This window comes from Pomacea canaliculata, linkage group LG9 (genome assembly GCF_003073045.1).
Source record: "Pomacea canaliculata isolate SZHN2017 linkage group LG9, ASM307304v1, whole genome shotgun sequence".
NCBI classification, from domain to species: domain Eukaryota; kingdom Metazoa; phylum Mollusca; class Gastropoda; order Architaenioglossa; family Ampullariidae; genus Pomacea; species Pomacea canaliculata.
Genome location: NC_037598.1, coordinates 2906102 through 2930997, shown reverse-complemented (window position 1 = coordinate 2930997; position 24896 = coordinate 2906102). Strand labels below are relative to the sequence as shown.

Here is a 24896-nt window from a genome sequence, read left to right as displayed (position 1 = left end):
TCATTCAGTACCGTGAGATAGACTGAAGACATAAGGACAAGTGCACGAGAATCTATCACTACTTGAGCATAGAGCTGTTTACACATGAGCGGTCAGTAAATAAATAAAAACAATAAACAATCAAACTCAGCACCATAGAAGACATCCACAGAGTGAGGATGTTATTGCAACCTTTCTTTAACAGAAAAAGAAAAGGAAAGGACGAAGAAAAAAAAACTCCAGTCACCAAGCCCGCGGGCTCCCGTGATAACCGCGAACCCGGATACACCAGCGCCATCTGTCTCCTCCCCGTCGTCCTTGTCAGGCTGTTCTCAGTATCTGTGGATACATTAATCTCATTATCTAGAGGAGGATATCCCTAACAAGTACACGGCAAGACTTGGCGAAAGATTTCCCACCTAGCGTAGGTGACATGCGGAAGACCATTATCAGACAGTAAGGGGGACACTAGCTAGGACACTCATGACGTCACACACTAGCGTCCACGCCTGCTTCTCGTGTCACCTAGATGCCCGGATGTGACATTAATTCCCCCAGACTGACCGTTGGACTGGGATAGAGAGCGAGCAGGAAGTTTGTTGGTGCGATAGTCGCCACACGAGAGCTCGGCATGCTGGGTGCGGCCATGATACGGTTGGCCAGCCACTGGTGTCGTTCATGGAACTGTCACACAGGACAGGACAGGACAGGACAGGACAGACCCTGCACCTGCACCTGCCACAAGGAGGCTGATGTGCCACTCAGGTGCCCGGTGCCGTGTCGCCACCATGTCTGCTCTCTGGCTTTTTGCCGTGTGTTTGTGGGTCTCCTTAGGAGGTAGGTGCTTTCTTTTTGTGTCTTTGTTGTGTTGTTGTATTAAAATTGTGACTTTGACATGATTTAACATAATATCTTGGAAATGATGATCTCATTGACCTGAGACAGTGTATAGGGCGCTGTCTTTACCTGGGGAATGTGTGTGTGTGTGTGTGTGTGTGTGTGTGTGTGTGTGTGTGTGTGTGTGTGTATGTGTTGGTGTGTGTTGGTATGTGTGTGTTTGTGTTTGTGTTTGTGTTTGTCGTTTGTGTGTGTGTTTGTGTGTGTGGTATGTGTATGTGTTTGTGTGTTTGTGTGTGTTTGTGTGTGTGTGTGTGTGTGTGTTGTGTGTGTGTGTGTGTGTGTGTGTGTGTGTGTGTGTGTGTGTGTGTGTGTGTGTTTGTGTGTTTGTGTGTTTGTGTATGTGTGTCTGCTGGGGACGGATTTCACGCGGCACATTTCACAGGTGATACAACTATACAACACCTAGTGGCAACCTGTAGAGCTTCTACTTCCGCTGGGGCGAGCTGCTCCACTTCTCCACGGTTGTCTTCATCCTTTGCCTGATGGCAAAACTCGTTTCTACTTGCAAGCTGCTCGAGTTTTCTGTTCTCTCTTCAAGGCCAGTGTGGCCACAGAGATGAAGTATGTGGTTCGGGACCCGCTGTTGTTTTTCTTCTTTTTTATCTGAGTTGTTAGCAGTAGCATCCTTATGATAACAGCACAGTGTGTGCTGGTCTGTTTTCTTCTACCGAGGATTGAATCTTTTCTCTTCCAAGTCAGCTCATGAAGTCGATGTTATTTTTAGAAATAATTCCCTTTCGTCACTTCCTGTTTTCTCGACAAATGCAAGTGTGTTTACAAGAGAAATATTAATTAGTATCAAATGTTCTGTGCCTCTGTCTACAATAAACCCCGGAATAAGTTTTTGTGATTATGCTCCACTTCCAGCGACTTTCGCCGAGGACTCGTGCTGTCCTGTAAGAACCGGAAGTAGTGACATGTTCTAGGTTAAGAGCCGGAAATATTGATATTTACTAGGTAAAGGTAAAATATTTCCATATTTCAGCAATGCATTCACTCACGACTGGTCACCTTCAGACTATGTATCCTATCCACACCACAAGGCAGCTCAAGAAACGAGAAGATGACACAGAGCATCAAAGCCATCGTCAATGAATGACTGTGTAGATGGTGTCATTCATCAACAATTTCTGTGGAAATAATGTCATACATCAATCTTGTTAAGTGAGGACGGTAGTTATGTAATGCTGAAGCAGTTTCAAGAGACATTTTCTAGTCATCGGCCATCTTTTAGCACACGAAGAGCTCAACACACAAACAATTAAAAAGTAACAACCGAAGCGTAGCGTCCATCGTCAGATTCAATTTGCTGACCTTCCTATCCGTGTGTCCGTGTGTCCGTGTGTCCGTGTGTGTGTCTGTGACTGTCACCCCCTTACACAGTGTGACATGTCAGGGTGATGAGGTCACGCTGCCATCTCTCTATGACATTATTTGTTGTGTCAGAGCCCGTGGGTGCCAGTGTCCGGTGCACCTACCGCGTGACGATGGGGAGCTGGGTGTCCTACAAGGACCTGCAGTGCGACTACGGCTGTTGTCTGCATGACTGCTGTACTTACGACGACCACAAGAAGGTCACGTGAGTACAAGTCCAGCTCGGTGCCAATGACTGCACCTCAGACAGGACACGATTCCAGGGACAGAGGTCAAGGGTAATGACATCATCATGTCAGTGATGCTGTGACGAATGTCGCTATTGGGTCGTCATCTGTTGACAGCACAGCAGCCACTGAGCTGCCACATGTTTGGGTGTTTGTGTGTGTGTGCGTGTCTGTCTGGTTGTGTGCGTGTCTCTGTATGCATGTGTTTCTGTGTGTACATGTGTGCCTGCATTGGTAAGTGTTTGTGTATTGTGTGAATATGTATGTGAGTTCTGACGACCGGTAGGTAAGTTTGTCAGGCTGGAAGTGACAACTGACAAACCCAGTGTTGTGCTTGACCTTTGACATGTCCACAGCACCCAGACCTGGACATACGTTGGAGTCTGTTTGGGCGCAGTGTTCGTGGTGTCACTCATCGTCTCCGTTGTCATCTACCTCTACAGGAGACATCGCTTACGAAAGAGGGACCTCCAATATGGCCGCTTTAGGGACCCAGGCAACACCACCACAGGTACACCTACAGGTGTTCAAAATGGCCTTGCATGCCAAGTCAGTATGTTGTTACTTCACAAGTAGGATAAACTCACTTTTAGTTTGTGTGGATTTCACTTTTGAAAACCTTTCTCTTGCAAATGTTGAACCTCTAGCCAACCGTGTCTGTGGAAATATTACTCAGGACCATAATGTCCTCTGTGTGTGTGTGTGTGTGTGTGTGTGTGTGTGTGTGTGTGTGTGTGTGTGTGTGTGTGTGTGTGTGTGTGTGTGTGTGTGTGTGTGTGTGTGTGTGTGTGTGTGTGTGTGTGTCTGTCTGTCTGTATTTATGGACCAGGACTGTTTTCTTTTCTTACAGTAACTACAAACCATATCTAAAGACCCTGCCAACCACATAAAAGACAGTGGCCTCGAAGATCACGGGACCTGCAGGCCCAGGCTACCGTCACCATAGCAACATCAACTCAACCTCGCCGATCCTCCAGCCTCCACGTGCTCTTCATCCAATACCACGTGACGTGTCAGTTAGGCGGTCCTGTTAGCAGTGATTGACAGGGTCCCTGCGGTCCTTCACGATTCCAGAAAAGGTTCGATCACCATGGACACGGATCCTAAAGCAGACGTCCAGGGGTCAGCTGACATGAAGAGGCTGCCATGAAGAGCAATGGAGACAAGACAAGACGTGATGGACGGCAGACAGCTACCAGTGTACGGGAAAACAGTTAATATGGGGGCGGTACAAAACTCTTCTTTCTTATGTGGACATTACGGTCAAGTTTATATTGCTTTTTATTTTATTTTTTTTTCTCTTTTAAGTGAAAGTGAGGAACATACCTGACTGAGTTTTTTTCAATACCAATAAATAATTTAGTGTCTAATTGACAAATATAAGCTGCTTGAATTGTTTCTATTTAATAAGTGTTTGCCTTCTATCTACTCAACTCAACTGATTATGTCGGATTACAAGACAACAAATTGGTGTTTATATTTTCTGATAAAATTGTGCCACCTCGTCTTTGAAATAAAGTTTTTTATGACTATATTGAGTGATGTAAGTGTCATGTAATCACTAGAATAGGGCTGTGGTGTGGGTTTGCACGTCTGTCCTATCCACGCTGACGAGCGCTCACGCCAGCGAACTGACTGACAAAGGGTAGGAATGGTTAGCCGCTGGCGGTGCGCACCTACAGTCGACACCGAGCATCGGGTATGTCCACTGGGCAATGGACCGCTCACCCCACGACAGACCCTGAAGTACACTCACGAGGCAAGGCAAGACATTAGGTGGCCACTGCCATCTGGAAGTGTAAACAGACATACATGTACCTTGTTTACACTCTGAGGTAGGACAGTGGAAACATTATTGACACTCGGTACAGGGAATGAAGGGACCACACTGGTTGGCACCAAGGTTTTGTACCGCCTTCTAGTAAGGAGGGGGTGTAGAGTGGACAGGATGGAGACAAGTGGACCACCCAACTATAATGTAATAGCTAAAGAGTGATTGGTTATACTGAGATAAGGGAATGGTCCATGTGTGTCTGTGGAATGATTGACTAAACACGAGAGAGCCATCTCTACTGTATTAGTTCAGTGGTGATTGGATATATCTAGATGGTGAGCTGGTCCAATGAATCTGAGGAATGACTGACCAATCATGTGAAAGGAGAAACCAGGCGGTTGAGAGTATATCCTGGCGGACAGAGAAGTGTGGTGGTCTTTGGCATGTGGCTGTCGTGGAGTCAAGTTGTCTGAGCTCGACTCCAAGTTCTTCACTGCAACCTGCCTGAGGAGTGTGTTGACTTCAACAGTTGACTTCAGGGGTGCGTTGACCCGCTCTGTAACAGACTGTATAGTGCTCCCCACTCTGTAACAGTGTATAGTGCTCCAGCACCAGCAGCTGTTTGGTGAAACCAGTAAAAGCTGAATCTGGTGAACGAGCGTCGGTCCCTGGGAGGTGCTGCAGTCGAGTCAACCCCCAGACCCAGAGGGACGGAAGAAGCCGGGAAGACACAAGGCAAGACCAGAGCAACACCGCCACGAGTGAGTCTGTGGTGGACAAGCAAGTGCCAGTGCCAGTGCCAGTGCCAGTGCCAGTGCCAGTGCCAGTGCCAGTGTCTCTGCGCTGGAGACAGAGAAGCCGCCGCAATCGACAGAGTGACCCAACGGATTCTGGGAAAAAATCGGAAAATCTACAACAAACAACGGAAACGATGAGACAACATAGAGGACTGCCATCGGGCACTGGCTAAACAGACTGACAATAGTACAGCTGCTAACAAGCGAACTTTTGATGTCAAAAAGGAAAACCAAATGCTAAAAGCTACAGTTGCAGCTCTACAAAAGCAAACAAAGGAGTTAAAAGAAGAAACTTGCAAACTAACAGTTCACTCGGATCAGTGTAAGGAAGAGATAAATCTTCTAGAACAGGGGTCTCAAACTCATATTAGCATGTGGGCCGCAGTGGAAAGTAACAGCCAGTCAGCGGGCCGCACCACGAAAAGAAAATGTTTTTTCATTAAATTTTACGAACACTACTGTCACTGCAGTTAAATGCTAAAATAAAGTTTTTATAATTATTAATTACATTTAGTGTAGTTTATTACATGCACAGGCAGTTTAGTTTATTAAAATAAGTTGACGTTGTCTCTGTCACTAATAACGGGGGTAATTTTCACTGCGGGAGTTAATTACCAAGCACCGAGGGCCGCACAAAAATGTTTCGCGGGCCGCGTGTTTGAGACCCCTGTTCTAGAACAATACTCTCGCAGAGAGTCAGTAAGAATTTATGGAATTCAGGACGACAATAGAAACGGCGGAGGAGTGTGAAAAGAGTGCTTGATGTTGTTCAGTCAGGACTTGGTCTGTCGGACATCGACACTCACAAAATCTCAGCGTTACACAGAGTAGGACAAATAAACAAAGACAGACCGAGACCAAGACCAGTGATTGTGAAGTTCATCTCCCGTAAAGACAGAGACCGAGTGCTGAAAGTAGGAAGTCGACTCAAGGGGTCAGGTATGTCTGTCACAGAAGACCTTTCAATTCAATGTGCAAAGACTAAATCATTTAAAGCAACATGAAGGTGTCCGAGACACATGGTCGGCGGCTGGCGGCAAACTGTTTGTGAAATTAGTGGATCCATCTGTGCAGGTGTAGCGAGACAAGATTTCCAACCAAGAATGTTATTCTAATGAGGAATGCAGACGCTGGGTCTTCTAGTGTTGCTGAATGATTTAGCAGACATTTTGTGGTATTTTTTTTATCATAACCAAAAATAAATTTTTAGTTGTATGTGTTTAGCTTTTTCATGTTATTTTTATTTCACTTTGACTTGTACTTACTCTTTAGCACACGATCAATCACTCACTCGCGCAGTGATATCAAAAGAAAATAGTGCACTATCTACATCTCTTTGCAAAGCTGTAATAATTTCAAGCTAAAAGTTTCTTGTGTTTCTCTACTGTTAAATTTAATTGTGTAGCATGCACAGACCATTGGCTGTCGCTGAGAGTTCGGTTCTGTCCTGACAACAAGACGCACACCTCGCTTGGAACGAGATTCTGGGTTGGAACATTTGTCTCGCTACACGGAGGTAACAGGTGGTGATGTTGGTTATATCAACAACATGCTTGTAGGAATGAGCCACGAGGAAATAGTTCGACAACAACGTGGAGGGAGCGAAAGGAAATCCCAACAGCGTCGGGAAGGGACGACAAGACAGCAACAACAACAGAGAGGGAGAAAATCATCATCAGCAACCGGCACGAGGAAGGGAAGAACGGGGCATCGTGGGACTTCTTTCTCCACCTTTGACCCCACTGCTCACTCCACGCCGTCAGTAAGGCAGGCGCCAAGATCCTGTCTTGCTACACCTGTCTGGCACCTGAGGCACGTACGTCCCGCCAGCGCTACAGCAACACCACAGCCACACACACCACAGGACCTGCTACGACAACTGAAGCAAGACGCTCAGCACTTGATGATGGTAGCAGTCACGTGATGAACATCACCTAGGAGATACTGTGTCTTATTTGCGACTTTACTTTGTCTGTCTTCTCCGAGCTGCCATTCCCATTCCTGGACTATTTTTGTGTAAATCCGTCCGTAAACACCTTCCATTAGCGGGTGAGTGCTTTAGTTAACTGTCTTTTTTTGTGTGTGTTTTTGTTGTTGTGTGTGTGTCGGGGGGGGGGGTAGGGGGGTTGGGTTAGGGCAGCGGTTCTCAACCTGTGGGGCGCGACCCCCTGGGGGGTCGCGACGTGCCTACAAGGGGGTCGTGAAGGTGGTCATTTTTTAAAAAAGTTTCTTATACTGGTATTAGTGAAATTAGTTTACATTGTGTAACCGAGTGGTGCGGGGGCGATCAAACTCCAAATCTCTTCTCCCTATTCAAGTACACTGTCTCGGCAATGCAGTGACTTCTCACTTCCAAAACTCAAACACAATCCCCCTCTCAACAATTAAGCCTCCAATCTCCCTCCTCTCACCTTTTGCCCTCTCTCTTCCCAATTCTCATCGCTGACCCCTCTCCTCTCCAGTCACACCTCTCTTTTTAAAAAACATCTAAAAGGCAAGCATTCAGGAAACGTCCATCATTCACACCTTTCATTCGCACGTGCTCAGTCCTAGTACTCTATAGGTCCCTGACAGAAGGCCATGACCAGACAAGGAAAGGACACCACCATATTACAAACAACTGACAAGATGAATGCTTTCGTCCGAAAAATTTCGTTGTGGACGCAGAAGATACTCCAAGAAAATATTTTTGATATGTTTCCGTGCTTGTGTAAGTGCAAGGCTGACAACTTGAATCTTGATCAGGTGAAGAATGTAATTATTGCCCATCTAAACGGACTGCAAGAAAGGTTCAGCATTACTTCGCTGAAATTGATGTGACTAAATACGATTGGATTCGTAATCCATTCTGGCTGATCCTAGCACAAGCGGGTTGTCCACGCAAGAAGAAGAGCAGCTCATCGACCTTTCGAGTGACCAATCCCTGAAATGGTCTCCAAACAACACCAGTGCCAACATTCTGGATTAGCATCAACGGTGAATATCCTCTCCTTTCTGAGAAAGCAATGAAAGTTCTGCTGCCATTTTCAACTTCGTGTATGTGTGAGCAAGGATTTTCAGCAATGGCAGCACTGAAGTCTCTATACACAAATCGTGTGGACACAGAGGCTGAACTGCTAATAGCAGTGGGTACGAACATCGCACACAGGTTCGCTTCTTTATGCAACAGCAAGCAGGCTCAACCTTCTCATTAATCAAAGTGAGTGTCCAATAAAATAATATTTATTAGCACCACAGAATTTGCTTTAGTAAAATTTCATTAACAGTTATACTTCTTGCAGATACGAACTTTGTTCTTCCGTTGTTGATTTCCTCGACGCGGCGTTCGAGGTTAGCTAAGGCTCCCCCCCCCCCCCGCTCTTCACCGACCTAGCTGGCTAAGGGGGTCGCGGACGTACCGGTGTTCGTCAGGGGGGTCGCCACATGTAAAAGGTTGAGAACCGCTGGGTTAGGGGGTGGAGATTGAGAATTTTTCACTTAGTCTCCTCGTCACATCAAACCGCTCCATTAACCATTCACAAACGCCACTCGTCTACACGGGTGCGATCTACCCTGGTGGTATTAACCATTATTAGTATTAACCGCGTCTGCCTCTGGTCATCCACCCAACGATTTGTTCAAGTGCATCACTCACATCACTATACTTGTCAAAGAGCACATCACGGTGTTGTTTCGGATCACTTTTTTCAACTGCCACTTCTCAGTTGGTCACATTTCACATAATATTTCACATTCACATGCCAGCCACTGGCATGGCCAGAGAAGTACCCGGTTAATGAAGTGAAATGTAGAGAATGTGTTGGTTGGCTGGCTGAGGGATTGTAACGCTTATCTTTCATGTCTACCCGGTGCTCATCGATGATGTGGCACGTGACACAACGAGAAATGGTCTGCCAACAATATACGAACAGTGAGTGACATGTCACATTCCAGTCGGAGGCCCAGAACCTGTTTGTCAGCCGCTTGGAGTGTCAGTGGCCATGATTCTCACCTGGAGAGTTTTATTGTCTCCAGTCGTCATCGCGCCATTTGTCAGGCGGCCATAAAAAACCGGCGGCGCTAATGGAGCAGACAGTGCCACAGGTATCACAGGTGCTACAGGTGTGCCACAGGTATCACAGGTGCTACAGGTGTGCCACAGGTGCCACAGGTGCTACAGGTGTGCCACAGGTGCCACAGGTGCTACAGGTGTGCCACAGGTGCCACAGGTGCTACAGGTGTGCCACAGGTGCCACAGGTGCTACAGGTGTGCCACAGGTGCCACAGGTGCTACAGGTGTGCCACAGGTGCCACAGGTGCTACAGGTGTGCCACAGGTGCCACAGGTGCCACAGGTGTGCCACAGGTACCACAGATCCACTGCCACGTAATATCACGAGACTGAAAGTGTGTGGGTGGAAGGGGGGGTAGGTTAGGTGGGGAGGGGCTTCTGATGGCTCCTCTGTGGGAAGGGAACATGGTTGAACACTTAGTCGTGCAGGGAATGTAGCAGATCAGGTGTCAGGTGTTTACCTGCAAGCCATCATGGTACCTTCTAAGTTTGGGTTGATAGCGCCAACGGTTTTTGTCCTCACCACTAACCCCAGGATCTCAGTAATAATCCGACCATCCCATGCCTAAGAGGTGGGGAGTGTTTTGGGGAATATGGGTGGGTGGAATTGGTAGCCTGATGGCTTGGTGTGGAGGACGGGCTTGTGGATGTCTGACACGTCATCATTCCCCAGGAGGGAAGAGAATTCGCGGAAGTAGAAGTCAAGTGGAGGGTACGGCGAGCTAATGAATGAGATAATGAATCAGTGGACATGACGGACCTCACGAACAGCTCTCACTGCAAAGACTGGCGTAAGAAATGGACACGAGTCCTTAGGATTATTCCCCAGGAAAGGAAATCCTAGCTGGGACTATAGTTACAGAGCCAGCAGTCTTATCAGCTTCCTAGGAAAAGTGATGTTGGGAGTGATCCTCAATGACCGCAAGGTCATCCACCGCTGAGCTTTAGACCGGGTAGCAGCATACCCGAACAGTTCATCAGTTGTCGGAAAATTATTTTTAAAAAAAGCAACTGCAACATCGGCAAGATCGACGTTATGTCAACAGGCATTTCAAACGTTGGACTAGCGTTTGAATACTGATGGTATGTCTAGAAACATGTAACATTGGAGAGTCTGACCTCACGAAGCCGGACAAGAAAGGTCACTGAACGGCGACCTTTGACACCCACTGCGTCCAGGTCAGCCAAAGGTCAAGAACATGAATTAATGTAATAGGTGAACAATATACCAACATGGCACTATTTATCAGACCGAATGACATGACCAAGTCAACATGACATCTTGTACCACATCAGCATAACACGCCACTAGCACATCGACATGACATGACACTTAGTACAATACCCTTATAGTATGCCACATCGACATGACATGACACTAACACACCCACATAATATGTCACTAGCACATCAACATGACATGACTCTTCGTGAGCATTGACAAGTAACTTCATGGCACTGGCCACGGCAGATATCTACATAAACAGAGATGTCATACTTGCTTGGCATGACACTAGTTTATTGCAATAACAAACAACTCACAACAACACAGGACTGAGTCAAACGACGAGAAAGGCAGAAAAGAAACGGTGAGACAAACATGCAGACAGGTAAACAGACAGACTGGCGTAGAGACTGAGACGGACAATGAGACTGCTAGCGACGCGAGGACATACAGTGATGATTACAGCTTGTGAACAGACAGACAGACGGACAGACAAGACAGACAGACAGACAGACAGACAGACAGACAGACAGACAGACAGACAGACAGACAGACAGACAGACAAACAAGACAGACAGACAGACGGACAGACAGACAAGACAGACAGACAGACAGACTGTAGGTTAGTCTGGGACTCACAGACGTCTGTTAGTGGCCACGATGCCGGCCAGCACGGTGCCACGGCTTTTGTACGGATGTCGTGACGGTTGCCCCTCTCTGACCTCAGGGTCACGACCTCGCTCCCCTCTGACCCCTGGGTCATGACTTCTGTCTTTGACTCGAATGGCCTGCAGAACGTCTGTCACGTCTTTGGTCCTCGGGTACCGGCAAGATACCCGGGTTCTGTCTTTGACTGGAGAGCTCTGGCAGAAGGACAGACATCCACTGTGTTTACTGATGTGCTTGACACACTCTCCACACACACACACATCAACAACAGTGTCACAGCACTGTCTGACAGACTGGGAGATTGAGGAGGGGGTAGAGGGTCAGTAGTCGAGATGAAAGGAAGAGAAAAGGATGAAGTCTTTGTGGTTACCTGTGATTATTACAGCGACAAAACACCTGACGTGGACATCTGGGGTCAGTGGAACCTGTCACACTTCTGGCAACTTGCATTTTGGGGGCAGGGGAACTTCTTTGTATCATCAACTTTTGAAAGCGCCTCTCATTCCAACCATTTGATCATCGATGTCATCGTGGCGTGTGTCTGGAGCAGCAGGTGAACACCAGGTGGCAGACAACCAACCCCCGGTGTAGCACGGTCCATGCTTTCGCGATGGCTCAGTGGTTAGACAACAACCTGCGACTCACCTGGTCTCCTGTCCTGCGTCAGGCTTGTGACTTGTGTGGACTAAGTGTGTGTGTGTCACTCTGTGTGTCCGAATGAGAATTGATTATCAAAAACCACATATGTCTTGATAGGATATACATTAATATTATTATATTATTGTGCTGTCATCCTATGACACATGAGATCGAAGGTGCCGTCCATGATGATTGCTTTGTTTGTGTGAGATTGGGGGGGAACTAACCCCACATACTTTTCTGTTGTGTAAAATTTTACATTTGCTGGCTTCTTTGGGCAGATGGAGGATGTATTCTTAAAATGTTTGTTAAATTTATGTGCATATGTTTATTTTTTTATGCTGCTATATTTTAAAATATTGCTTGTTTGTTATGTGTATTGTTAAAACTTATATTGTTATGTATCTGTGAGAAAGAAAAAATCACGAATCCCTTATGTCTCCTTGTAGTCTGGATACCCTATAGCTACTTGAACATGTTTGTGAGGAGACACGTTTTCCTTCCCCTACTTAACATTTATATACTTGAAGATAACAATTTATATAATTTATACAATATAACAATATATGAATTTATATACTTGAAGATAACATGTAGGTGGGCTATACCTTGGATATAACTAATATCACATGTTTATAAGTAAGTATAAATAAATAAGAAAACTTATCAAACACCACATTAATTTAAAACAAGGCAATAAAATCATAATAGAGAGACTGACAGACAGGTGTAATAACAGACAGACTGACAGACGTGTGTAATAACAGACAGACTGACAGACAGCTGTCACTTGTTTAGCAAGAGTCATGTCTGCAGGGACGATAAATCCCAGGCTCCTGATGGAGGACACAAAGGTGATGTTGGTTATTTCTCTCAACTGCTCTTCCAGCCAGACAACTCCACTCCTTGTCTGGTGATCGTCTCCTGACTTCCTGTCACCAGACCAACACATGGCCACAGGATGTTATTGTGTGGTGAAACAATAGAACTCTCTCCCTTTCCATACCCGCCACCTACCCCACAGTAGAATCCTGTACACGTGCACTGACAACAAGAGTCCACACAATGCCAGTCCTTCACACCATCACCTACTTGTCAGCTTACTGCTACTTTCTGTTCCTCTTCTTCTTTCACACTGACGATACTCTCAGTCCTTGTTACTTGCTTGGTCTTTACGTTTTCTGTTTGTTTATTAGTCGTGGTGCTATTGTTGGTGTTTGTGTAATTCATATGTTGTTTGTTTTCCTGTCTCTCGTATGCTGCCCGTGTTTTGTTCTGGAGGGTGTGAGTGGTGAGTGGTGAGTGAGTGAGTGAGTGAGTGAGTGGGTGGGTGAGTGAGTGGGTGGTGAGTGGGTGAGTGAGTGAGTGAGTGGTGAGTGGGTGGGTGAGTGGGTGAGTGAGTGAGTGAGTGAGTGGTGAGTGAGTGAGTGAGTGAGTGGTGAGTGGGTGGGTGAGTGAGTGAGTGAGTGAGTGAGTGGTGAGTGGGTGGGTGAGTGGGTGAGTGAGTGAGTGGGTGGGTGGGTGGGTGAGCTATACGATGGTTGGTATTATCAGACTCGACTAGTGTAACAGGCAGGACACAATTTGTTAGCTGGAGGTTAGCCGGGGTACTGAAGGACTGCAGTGGTAGCACCTCCCTGGCGGGCTTCACATGTCACCGCGGGGGAGACACTGGGTGCAGGCGGACTACAGCTGTCACCAGGAAGTCCATGCTGTCGCCTCAAGATTTCAAATACACCGATCACACCATGGCTACAGTCTGGATTGTCACAAGCCTTTTAATTTTCTTACAAGGTATGTTGTTATTTGGTGTTTGACTTCACAGCATTCTGTGCATGCACACAAACATGACAGGACACTGAAACACGTGTTTGTGTCAGTCACATCGTGTCTTGGTGTAATCTGACATGGCACAGTGTCACATCTTGTCTATATATAATGTGATATAGGACAGTGTCACATTGTGTCTTGATCTAATCTGACATGTGACAGTGTCACATCGTGTCTTGGTGTAATCTGACCTGTGACAGTGTCACATCTTGTCTATATATAATGTGATATAGGACAGTGTCACATCTTGTCTTAATATAATCTGACATGTGACAGTGTCACATCTTGTCTATATATAATGTGATATAGGTCAGTGTCACACTCAGTCGACTGGGTGCAATCCTGTATTTGCTATAATTGCTCTCCTCGAAACTTATGGTCTATCCAATGATAGGACTGGGGCTGGGATGGAGACATAGTGCTATAGAAATAGTGCTAGTGACATAGTGAGTGACATAGTGCTATAGACATAGTGCTAGTGACATAGTCAGTGAGATAGTGTTATAGACATAGTGCTAGAGTGCTAGTGACATAGTGCTCTAGACATTGCTGGAGTGCTGGATATACAGTGCTATAGATATAGTGCTAGTGACATACTGCTACAGACATAGTGCTAGTGACATGCTGCTATAGACATAGTGCTATAGATATAGTGCTAGTGACATAGTGCTATTGTCATAGTGCTATAGACACAGTGCTAGTGACATGCTGCTACAGACATAGTGCTAGAGTGCTGGAGACCTAGTGTAGGGTATAGCGTGCTCAGTGTGTCTAACCCTAATGTCAGCTCTCCAGCCCCTACTTTGCTACCTGTAAGTCACGATGTGGGATGTCAAGTCTTTGTTCACGTCACTGTGTCAGTGTCACAGTATCACCTTGTGTCATCTTGTTAATTTTGATGTGGCAGTGTCACAGTGTGTCATATGTGTGAAGGTCGGTGTGTCAGTGTCAGTGTGTCATAGGTGTGAAGGTCGATGTGTCAGTGTCACAGTATGTTATCTTGTTAATTTCGATGTGTCAGTGTCACAGTGTGTCATTTGTGTGAAGGTCGATGTGTCAGTGTCACAGTATGTTATCTTGTTAATTTCGATGTGTCAGTGTCACAGTGTGTCATTTGTGTGAAGTCGATGTGTCAGTGTCACAGTATCACATTGTGTCATATTGTTAATTTCGATGTGTCAGTGTCACAGTGTGTCATATGTGTGAAGGTCGATGTGTCAGTGTCAGTGTGTCATATGTGTGAAGGTCGCCGTGTTGTACGGAGATGTAGCAATAGTTGCTGCTCGGCGTAAAACATGGATGCCGCTACCCGTACTCTCCACCCAGGGTATGTGTGTGTCTGGATGTGTAAGTTGCTGTGACTTTGTATCTCCTGTCACAGACTGTGGACACTGTGTTGTACTGATTTCCTTGTCAGGACACGTGACTGGCAGCGAGTACTGTTCATATCTCGTGACTGGCAACTTCTGGTCCTACACCGACAACAAGTTCTGTGAATACGGGTGTTGTGAGAAAGACTGCTGTACTTACAACGATTACTTGGCGACCAGCAAGTAAGTACAACAAACTTTATCTTCACGTGAGTGACTGCAGGCTGCAACTCACAAATGTAAAAGGTCAAATGTCATGTGGGAATTGGAAAAGGATGAATTGTTTGAGTTGCAGACAGCAGCATTGAAGACGAGAGTTGTTATGTAATGTACATGTACTGAGCTTCACTAGGTTTGAATACCAAAGCGAGCGATGTTCTGAATGTTATTGGAGACGATAGATAAGGACCTTGATGACAACATGCACAATACTCGCTGTTCACATCGCCCTGCTTTATCTGCCACTCATGCATGTGTTCACATGTTCCCCGTTCACAGGAGAAAGACATGGACGCTCATCGGAGCTGCTGTGGGTGTTGTGGTGATGTTGATGGTGCTGACCACAGCCGCCTGCTGCGTGTACAGGAGGCGACACCCAAGGATTGTCACGCAAGGCTTCTCGGGGAACATGGACAATGCCATCCCTGGTAAGTGCTCAGTGGTGTTCACAGCTGTTTGTTCACACACAGGTCTGTGGTACTCACAGCTTTCCCTTGTGATTGTGTCAGAAACTCCAGGTAGCTGCGGCTGTGAGTTTATTTCTCACAAAGACAACATGTAGTAATGCACGGGTACCTACCCTACAATGTGCTTCCTAGGAGGACGGGTACACATCCGGATAGGTAGGATATACATCCTATCAATGACAGGGTACTTACCAGAAAGACCGTTAATATATAATATAAAAGTATGATAACTAAATACTCGTTTCAAGAATGAACACCAAGCTTGTGTTTACTTTGTGTTTACCTAATGTTTAGAACACCTTGTTGATCCAGAGACTAAAGTGCACTGAGGCACTGACATACATGGCGGTCTTGTTGACAAGGAACAGTTTGACATGTCACTTTGTTACTGACATCTTAAAACTGTCAGTTGTAAGAGTCAAGACTGACACAATGTTTTCACCTTTCACAGTGACCCTGAGCAACCATATCTAAGGACCTCACCTCCCTCATGAAAGGCAAGCTACAACCACACCAGCCAGTCCCCCGCCGCCATGGCAACAACTACTGATGTAGCTAACGACTCTACTAGCCGGTCCCACCCGTAATTTCCACCTCAACCTCAGCCTCAGCCTCATGCCATCAACCTACGGGACATACACGCATGCGCCCTCATTAGCGCTGATGATAATCAGTAAACAGTCACCGTCAACAGAGTCACGTGGTCAGATTACCATGGCAACGGCGCTGTTGAGAGGACAAAACTTTAGAGAATTAGGGTGACAGCACGTGGACAAGAAAGCAGTTTGTCTGGGGGCTGCACAAGTTTTATAGTTAAAATCTCTGTTAATATTTTAATATTCACTTTGCAATATAGCGGACCATGTATTTGTTTTTCATTCATTTTGTACATTCTCTCTTTCTATTTACTCATATTCACTTTGCTCAGTCATTTTTTTCCTGTTTGCTGTTGTCACTTTACCTTAGCTTTTTACAATCACTCTTTTTATAAACTTTTATCATTCACTGCTGTTAACGTTTTATATTCACTCTTACATTCACTTTTGATGCTCACCTTGGTTCGCCGAGTGCATGAGGTACACTGTAAACACTGACCTTTCCCCTGTGGCCTTTCTCACCTGAGTTACTAGGAAAGATGAGCCTAATGGCATTGTCTTCATTTCATACATACTTGCCTTGTAAACACCACAATAAAGTGATTTATTGTGCAATAATACAGAGAGAACTGTTGTTTGTATTTTGACATAAAAATGTGTTTGTGGTCGTGAAATGTTGATTGTTGTAGTTCTTTGATTGTGTTTGTGTTTTGTGCTCGTGCTTGTATTTGGATAAAAGTCTTGGACCTTGGTGTGTACTCGTGCTTCTGCTGCTGTTGCTCCATCTCCTGGTGTGCAGCAGGTCTGTGTATGATGTATAGAATGTTGTTTATAGAATGTATAGAATGTTGTTTACACCATGCTATTTGAAGTGTAAACTGTTGGATCTGTTGGCTGGAGTCCACTCCGCCTGCTTCTCTCGCTTCAGCAGCAACCTGGAGCTGCACTGAGCAAACTGAAGTGATGCTCACCCTCTTGTAGCTCCGTGTGATGACTTATATAGTAGTCAGTAGTGAGTAGTAAGCAGCTAGTAGTAGTGAGTAGTCAGTAGTAAGCAGCTAGTAGTCAGTAGTAAGCAGCTAGTAGTAGTGAGTAGTCAGTAGTAAGCAGCTAGTAGTAGTGAGTAGTCAGTAGTAAGCAGCTAGTAGTCAGTAGTCAGTAGTAAGCAGCTAGTAGTAGTGAGTAGTCAGTAGTCAGTAGTAAGCAGCTAGTAGTAGTGAGTAGTCAGTAGTAAGCAGCTAGTAGTAGTGAGCAGTCAGTAGTGAGTAGTCAGTAGTCAGTAGTCAGAGAGCAATAGGTATTTAGCAGTAAGCAGTAGTATCAATATCCTGCTGCTCACTGCGCATTGTTTGCACATCTACTCGCTCTCCCACCCCAACCCCACCCAGCCCTCAACACAGCCCTCAACACACCGGTGAGGTCGGGGGAGTTGGTGTTTACGCCGTGTCAGCAGTTGAGGCTATGTTAGGCAAGCAGCAGCCTTGTAAACAGATGCCACGTGCAGACGGCAGGAAGGTAGGACACCTGTTACTCTCAGGCAGTGGTTCTCAAAGTATTTCGGACCGCGGACCGCGGACCACTTTACTTAAGTAAAAAATATGGCGGACCACCAAGGCCTAAAAATCAGTCTGTACTATGAATTTCAAATTTAAATTGCCGCATTTGTTTCATTACAATTCAAAACTAAATGTCCTTCTGTGACAGTAGTATAGTAATAAGTTGACACAAAAAGACCTCGTTATTTGTAATTAAAATGTTACTGCGAGGAATGCATCACTGTAAACATCACTTTGCTGACATATGACGACTGTCAACCGCGGACCACCTGACTTATGCCCACGGACCACACTTTGAGAACCACTGATGTAGGGACCCGGGTGACTGGCTGCCCCACTTGACTGAGGATCTGGATCCTGTTTAATACGAAAAGCTTACACCCCTACACGGGTTACAAAAACCCAAACTAGTCTCAAATATTCCATGGCCTATTCATCTGGTACAAAGAAGACAACATCTACATACAGCGGGTGCGGCGACGACACGGCTGAGTGCAGGCCTGCAGTCGCTGTACAAGTTGCTTGCATGCAGCAGACAGTGACACCTGTGTCACACCTGTGTCTACCTGTGTCTACCTGTGTCTACCTGCCTACCTCAGGTGAACGGCAAGCTGCCTGTGCAGGTAGGACTGACAAGTACTAGTCAAGGCAAGATGAGTCTAGCATACTCACACTCACTAGTAGCATGCTGTAGTGTAGCGCTTAGAAACAGAAACTACACGTGGAAAACAGACTAGGGACAAACAGACATCGTATGAACGACGGAAGGATAAACAACAGTACTGAGGAGGAATAAAAGACAAACACAGAAAACACAAACAACAACAAGTAACAAGGACTGAGAGTATCGTGACTTGGTAAAGGAAGACGAGCAAGGCAGTAGCAGTAAGAGTGAGGGTGACATTGTGTGACACAGTGGGACATTGTGTGACAGTGTGTGACATTGTGTGACAGTGTATGACACAGTGGGACATTGTGTGACACAGTGTGACATTGTGTGACAGAGTGTGACTGTGACATTGTGTGACAGAGTGTGACATTGTGTGACAGAGTGTGACATTGTGTGACAGAGTGTGACTGTGACATTGTGTGACAGAGTGTGACATTTGTGACAGTGTGTGACTGTGACATTGTGTGCCAGCATGTGACGGTGTGACAGTGTGTGATATTGTGTGATAGAGTGTGACAGCGTGTGACTGTGACATTGTGTGACAGCGTGTGACAAAGACTGGCACTGTGTGGATGGTGCAGGAGTAGCACTCAAGGAAGACGTGTCTTCAGTGACACCACAAGGAAGTTGTGCTGATACCGGTGGAGGTGCCTGCTACAACAGTCTGACGATGGACGCACTGATGGCAGCATGTCTCCTGATGGCCTCAGCAGGTAAGCTTGGTGTCGTGATGCTTGCTGCAGGGTGGGCGGGTGGACAGGCTGTGGCTTGCTTGTGCAGACACACCTGATGGTCATTTCCCACCTTTGGCTTTGCTGGCTGCTCACTGCGTGTCAGGGTCGTGAGGTCACTGAGTGTAGCGAGCACAGCTCAGTGGATGTCGTCTGGGCTGCTTGGTCCTGATGAAAGTTTGTGTGACTTAGAGTAAAACATCAGTTCTCGTCTTTTAATATTGCTGTACACGTGTGTGTTTGTGTGCTGTAGGTGTGACCTCTTGCGTGTGTGTGTGTGTGACCTGCTGGCGCCTGTTGTACTCTATTGTAAAGCCAGACACTCGACATTAACTGACACTGACTATCCTTCTCTGTGCCAGTGCCAGTGCCAGTGTCAGGTAGCACACTGTGTGTGTTCAAGGTGTCACTGCAGGACCCTCCTGGCAACCTGTCCTACACTGAGAAGCGCTGGTGTCAATACGGGTGTTGCCATGACGACTGCTGCTTATATTCAGTGGCGTAAGTACCAGGACAGTAACGAGGGTCTTTACACATGTGAGTGCAGGCCACCCGACCTCACACACACACCGACTGTCTCCTGGACACACCGTCCAGCCGGGTGTTGACATCATGTGTACTCGCCAACTTGAAACATCAATATATATAAATGATTTATGTCTCCACTTGCAGGGTGCATTGTGTTATGTGACTTTTAACACATTTAGTGCACAGTTTGTTATCGTTATTGTGTCGTGTGCAAGTTGTCACCGGGGATTTGGTGTAGTTTGTCATACTATGTATTGTCACTTTGTGCAGTGTGAAAAGTGCATTTGATTATTCAGATGATAGTTGTTACCCAGTGTGAACATGTTTGCCAGTGTACCTTTTGTCCTCTACAAGTCAGGCTGCCAGGTGCAGTTTGGTGTTCAGGGTGCTGTGTAATCTTCAGGTTGTTTGTGTAAACTGTAGGTGTTCGTATTACTCTACCTAATCTTGCAGTCGGCTGTACGTGTTCACAGTACTCTGTCATCTTGGTGTCTGTCTCAACTGTAGTGTTCACAGTACTCTGTCATCTTGGTGTCTGTCTCAACTGTAGTGTTCACAGTACTCTGTCATCTTGGTGTCTGTCTCAACTGTAGTGTTCACAGTACTCTGTCATCTTGGTGTCTGTCACAACTGTAGTGTTCACAGTACTCTGTCATCTTGGTGTCTGTCTCAACTGTAGTGTTCACAGTACTCTGTCATCTTGGTGTCTGTCTCAACTGTAGTGTTCACAGTACTCTGTCATCTTGGTGTCTGTCACAACTGTAGTGTTCACAGTACTCTGTCATCTTGGTTGTCTGTCTCAACTGTAGTGTTCACAGTACTCTGTCATCTTGGTGTCTGTCTCAACTGTAGTGTTCACAGTACTCTGTCATCTTGGTGTCTGTCACAACTGTAGTGTTCACAGTACTCTGTCATCTTTGTGTCAACCCTGCTCAAATTATTCTAATTCATCCTCTGCAGCCTGGTGTTGTGGTCGCTGGTGGGAGTGGTGCTTGGTGTGGTCCTCACGGTGTCGGTGATCAGCTCGGCCGTCGTCTACTGTTACAGGAGACACCGCCAGCAGATGGCGCTCACCCAGTATGGCCGCTGTGTGGAGTCGGAGTAAACCACCACAGGTAAACCTATGACCCCACCTATGACCTCATCCACGTGTGCTCCAGGCTCGAGTAATGTCATACCTGTGGCCCGTGGGTCTCAAAGACGACAGCGGCACAGACATTCTCTGGGCTGTGTGTCTCGTGCACAATAGACAGGTGCACACAGGCAGCCCTTGCATTCCGATAGGATGTCCACCCTAGTGGAGACAGTAGGACAAGTGTTTACAAGACATCTCTAAAGTAGGACAAGTGTTTACAAGACATCTCTAAAGTAGGACAAGTGTTTACAAGACATCTCTAAAGTAGGACAAGTGTTTACAAGACATCTCTAAAGTAGGACAAGTGTTTACAAGACATCTCTAAAGTAGGACAAGTGTTTACAAGACATCTCTAAAGTAGGACAAGTGTTTACAAGACATCTCTAAAGACACATGTTTACAGAACACAGAGGAGTGGCTGTGGCTGCTGGATCTCGCCATGTAAATAAAATGTAAATAAGTTCCGCGGGCTGCAGTTACTGGTCGATCTGTTGAATGTATTCAAACTAGACATCGTCACAGTCCACAGAGTTGACATCATTGTGACAAGACCACTTTAGCCCTATAATACAGTCTGGCCGGGTATGTTAGACGTCACGTGACTACCCGGATGTACGGGCCCAGCAGGAGGAAAAATTAACAGTGTGTCACGTGAGCCTTCTCCATGACCGAGGTCGCGATCTTTGTAGTTCATTCTTTTGTCCACAGTGTGGGGCTTTGCCTCCTCAGGAATCAGGTTTCATTAATTGAAAGATATGGTGTCGTCTTATTGAAAGGCAGAAAATAAATCTTGTTTGTCTTGTTCAGTCAGACCTCTTGTGTCTGTCCTGTCACCTCATTGCTGTGTCAACACGTGTCACTCCTCAGTCTGTCTGTCCTGTCACCTCATTGCTATGTGAACACGTGTCACTCCTCCATCACACCTTTTGTGCTCTCACCAACCAACTCCATTAACATTGTATGTGACCACAGAATTCTATGGAGTGGTTTAGACTGGTTGTAGCGATGAGTTGTAGTGAACTGGAGCTGTAGCATGTAGCTCTACACCATTGCAGTACATTATAGTTTTCATAACCAATAAGGAAAACAAAGAAGAAACAGTTGAGAAATCAGGAAAAAATATCAACATTGCAGTACAGAATGACAATTATATATTAGTGACATGTAAATATAATGACAGTTTTACTTTGTGTGCATCTGATACAGTTGTCATCAGACTGACAGAGTATTCCTGATACAGTTGTCATGAGGCTGACAGAGTATTCCTGATACAGTTGTCATCAGACTGACAGAGTATTCCTGATACAGATGTCATGAGACTGACAGAGTATTCCTGATACAGTTGTCATGAGACTGACAGAGTATTCCTGATACAGTTGTCATGAGGCTGACAGAGTATTCCTGATACAGTTGTCATGAGGCTGACAGAGTATTCCTGATACAGTTGTCATGAGGCTGACAGAGTATTCCTGATACAGTTGTCATGAGACTGACAGAGTATTCCTGATACAGTTGTCATGAGGCTGACAGAGTATTCCTGATACAGTTGTCATGAGGCTGACAGAGTATTCCTGATACAGTTGTCATGAGACTGACAGAGTATTCATGATACAGTTGTCATCAGACTGACAGAGTATTCCTGATACAGCTGTCATGAGACTGACAGAGTATTCCTGATACAGTTGTCATCAGACTGACAGAGTATTCATGATACAGTTGTCATCAGACTGACAGAGTATTCCTGATACAGCTGTCATGAGACTGACAGAGTATTCCTGATACAGTTGTCATCAGACTGACAGAGTATTCCTGATACAGCTGTCATGAGACTGACGAGATGTTTCCTATTTGTACAGGTAGCCCTGGTCCTGATCATCTCTCTCTGACGGGGAGGACCTCACGAACAGCTTGAACAACTGTCACAACAACCTCTACTCAGTTTAATTCAACTCATCTCACCAACTTCAGCATCAGTGTCAACATCATCAAACAGAACCTCAACCTTGTCACCACAACCATTCAACCTGACCCTCAGTCTCAACATGGTATGAAAACCTGACCTCAGCAAACTCAGTCTCGTCATCTGTGATGGTAATCTCATCATCAAACTCAGTCTCATCATCTGTGATGATAATCTCATCATCAACCTCAGCCTCACACTTGCCTGATTAGCTAAGCCTCACCAAGCTCTTAGCCTTATAATCAACATTAATTTTAAATTTTTTCATGCAACTCTGCAATTACTTTCGTACCAGATAGAAAATGACAAACAAACATCTTAATTTAATAAATAAAGACATTACAAACATCTCAGACAAACAAAAAGATTTCCTGTTACACAGACAGGACTACAAGACCCTCTTTAAAAATAAAAGTCGTTCCTGTCGCTTTCGACGAAAGTTCTAGGTCTTCCAGCAGGAAGGAACACCCACATAACATACAACAGAAGTAGAGTGTGTAGAACACAACACGTGACAGAAGTAGAGTGTGTAGTACACAACACGTGACAGAAGTAAAGTCTGTAGAACACAACATGTGACAGAAGTAGAGTGTGTAGAACACAACACGTGACAGAAGTAGAGTGTGTAGAACACAACACGTGACAGAAGTAGAGTGTGTAGTACACAACACGTGACAGAAGTAGAGTGTGTAGAACACAACACGTGACAGAAGTAGAGTGTGTAGAACACAACACGTGACAGAAGTAGAGTGTGTAGAACACAACACGTGACAGAAGTAGAGTGTGTAGAACACAACACGTGACAGACGTAGAGTGTGTAGAACACAACACGTGACAGACGTAGAGTCTGTAGAACACAAAATCACACCCAGTGCAAGTGTGGCTAAGTGTATCGGGTGTGTAACATCGTGTAATGAACTCAGGAGTTTCTCGTGTCACACTTTGTCAACAAAGTTAATTGTAATAAACAAATGGCGTGAAATTAAAAAATGAGAAAATGTGTTTATGTTTGCTGTCGTCGTGTTTGGCTGAACTTTCCGACTTACAGGTAAACAGGTGGAGCTTAAAACCCTTATACATGATACCTACATCACGGCTACATCACATGTACATCACAGTACATGTACACCACATCTACATCTACATCACATGACATGTACATTACATGACATGTACAACATGTCTCCATCACATGTTCATCACATGAATCTCACATCTACAGCACATCTACATGACATCTACATTACATGCACATCACTGCTACATCACATCCTCATCACATGTTCATCACATCTACATGACATATTGATGGTCAAGTGTACAACACCTTCCTGTGCTCAGAAGATGCCGTCAGTCATTTTGTGGCCTTTGCTCTGTGAATACACGTTGTTATTACCTGTTCTCACCTGAACAGGTCGATGAATGCCGCTAATTGAAATGTTTAGATAATAAATGTGGCATGACTAAGTATTAGTCACTACATGACCTCCGACCTACTCACATAACATCTTTGTAAACACCTACTCGTCCTGTTGTCCTTCCTGCCCCACACTACCTCATCCTTCCTTCCTGTTGTTGTCTTGTTGACCGGTGGATGTTGGTTTGTGTGTGTGTGATTGTTGATGTGTGTGTATATTGTTGTGTGCATGTTGGTGTATGTGTGTGTGTGTATGTTGGTGTGTGTATGTATGCTGCATGTGTGTGTGTGTGTGTGTGTGTATGTTAGTGTGTGTGTTATCATTTGTACTCAGTTGTGATGACATCACACCGCCTACTACCCTGGTGTGTAGTCCAGCTCACTGTTAGTGAGAGATTAGCTACACATCCTGTGACAGAGATCACACGTACAGCAAGAGACGATGAGCACAGGTATACAACACACCTGGTGAGTAGCACTAGTGCTGCCCTCTAGGACCGTGTTCTGTGTAACTAGTCCGCAAACAGCAGCAGTTAAGTCAGGTATACAATTGATGTCAACAGCTAAATAGATAAGTGGGTAAACAAATAAACAGATGAGTAGATAAACAGGTGTGTTTAGTGGCCACGGTTTGTGTTGGTGTGACGTCTCTGCACGTGTTTGAAATTCCAGATGTTTACCTAACCGTTACACCAGGAAGTTGCTACCTGAGCAGATGGCAGCAGTCGTGAATCTAGGACAACATCAGTGTCACTGACTGTCACGCCACGTGCACTCTTCGTG

At 45.6% G+C, this 24896-nt stretch overlaps 3 protein-coding genes across 6 annotated transcripts; all 3 read left to right on the top strand.

Moving 5' to 3' along the window:
- The first annotated feature begins 295 nt into the window (after positions 1-295).
- On the top strand, positions 296-3865 carry LOC112571626. 3 transcript variants are annotated; one of them, XM_025250767.1, is made up of 4 exons: positions 356-816; positions 2326-2458; positions 2924-2991; positions 3331-3641. In XM_025250767.1, exons 1-4 carry the CDS (start codon positions 732-734, stop codon positions 3348-3350), a joined length of 306 nt encoding a protein of 101 aa, XP_025106552.1. In that variant the 5' UTR covers positions 356-731; the 3' UTR covers positions 3351-3641. The 3 variants fall into 3 exon arrangements, 2 of the variants coding, with proteins under 2 accessions (XP_025106550.1, XP_025106552.1); XM_025250765.1 differs by lacking the exon at positions 2326-2458 and having other exon boundaries at positions 296-816; positions 2837-2991; positions 3331-3865; XR_003100853.1 differs by lacking the exons at positions 2924-2991; positions 3331-3641 and adding an exon at positions 2837-2915 and having other exon boundaries at positions 367-816.
- Positions 3866-13312: 9447 nt separating this feature from the next.
- Positions 13313-16702, top strand: LOC112571625. The gene is made up of 4 exons (XM_025250764.1): positions 13313-13428; positions 14882-15017; positions 15333-15481; positions 15972-16702. The coding sequence occupies exons 1-4, from the start codon at positions 13344-13346 to the stop codon at positions 15992-15994; spliced, it is 393 nt and encodes a 130-aa protein (XP_025106549.1). The 5' UTR covers positions 13313-13343; the 3' UTR covers positions 15995-16702.
- Positions 16703-18014: 1312 nt separating this feature from the next.
- LOC112571616 lies at positions 18015-23403 on the top strand. 2 transcript variants are annotated; one of them, XM_025250747.1, is made up of 5 exons: positions 18015-18295; positions 18888-19055; positions 19436-19574; positions 20562-20716; positions 22593-23403. In XM_025250747.1, the coding sequence occupies exons 1-4, from the start codon at positions 18097-18099 to the stop codon at positions 20704-20706; spliced, it is 651 nt and encodes a 216-aa protein (XP_025106532.1). In that variant the 5' UTR covers positions 18015-18096; the 3' UTR covers positions 20707-20716; positions 22593-23403. The 2 variants fall into 2 exon arrangements, with proteins under 2 accessions (XP_025106532.1, XP_025106533.1); XM_025250748.1 differs by having other exon boundaries at positions 18017-18295; positions 18924-19055.
- Positions 23404-24896: the final 1493 nt, after the last annotated feature.

What these genes read in the sequence shown, in the direction of transcription:
- LOC112571626 (XM_025250765.1), top strand. Translation starts at nt 611, where the DNA reads ATGCTGGGTGCGGCCATGATACGGTTGGCCAGCCACTGGTGTCGTTCA. An exon ending in TTTGTGGGTCTCCTTAGGAG is followed by an intron (nt 817 to 2,836) that starts GTAGGTGCTTTC and finishes ACATGTCCACAG; the next exon opens with CACCCAGACCTGGACATACG. An exon ending in CCCAGGCAACACCACCACAG is followed by an intron (nt 2,992 to 3,330) that starts GTACACCTACAG and finishes CTTTTCTTACAG; the next exon opens with TAACTACAAACCATATCTAA.
- LOC112571625 (XM_025250764.1), top strand. Translation starts at nt 13,344, where the DNA reads ATGCTGTCGCCTCAAGATTTCAAATACACCGATCACACCATGGCTACA. An exon ending in GATTACTTGGCGACCAGCAA is followed by an intron (nt 15,018 to 15,332) that starts GTAAGTACAACA and finishes CCCCGTTCACAG; the next exon opens with GAGAAAGACATGGACGCTCA. An exon ending in CATGGACAATGCCATCCCTG is followed by an intron (nt 15,482 to 15,971) that starts GTAAGTGCTCAG and finishes CACCTTTCACAG; the next exon opens with TGACCCTGAGCAACCATATC.
- LOC112571616 (XM_025250747.1), top strand. Translation starts at nt 18,097, where the DNA reads ATGGCCTATTCATCTGGTACAAAGAAGACAACATCTACATACAGCGGG. An exon ending in TCTCCTGATGGCCTCAGCAG is followed by an intron (nt 19,056 to 19,435) that starts GTAAGCTTGGTG and finishes TCTCTGTGCCAG; the next exon opens with TGCCAGTGCCAGTGTCAGGT. An exon ending in TGCTGCTTATATTCAGTGGC is followed by an intron (nt 19,575 to 20,561) that starts GTAAGTACCAGG and finishes CATCCTCTGCAG; the next exon opens with CCTGGTGTTGTGGTCGCTGG.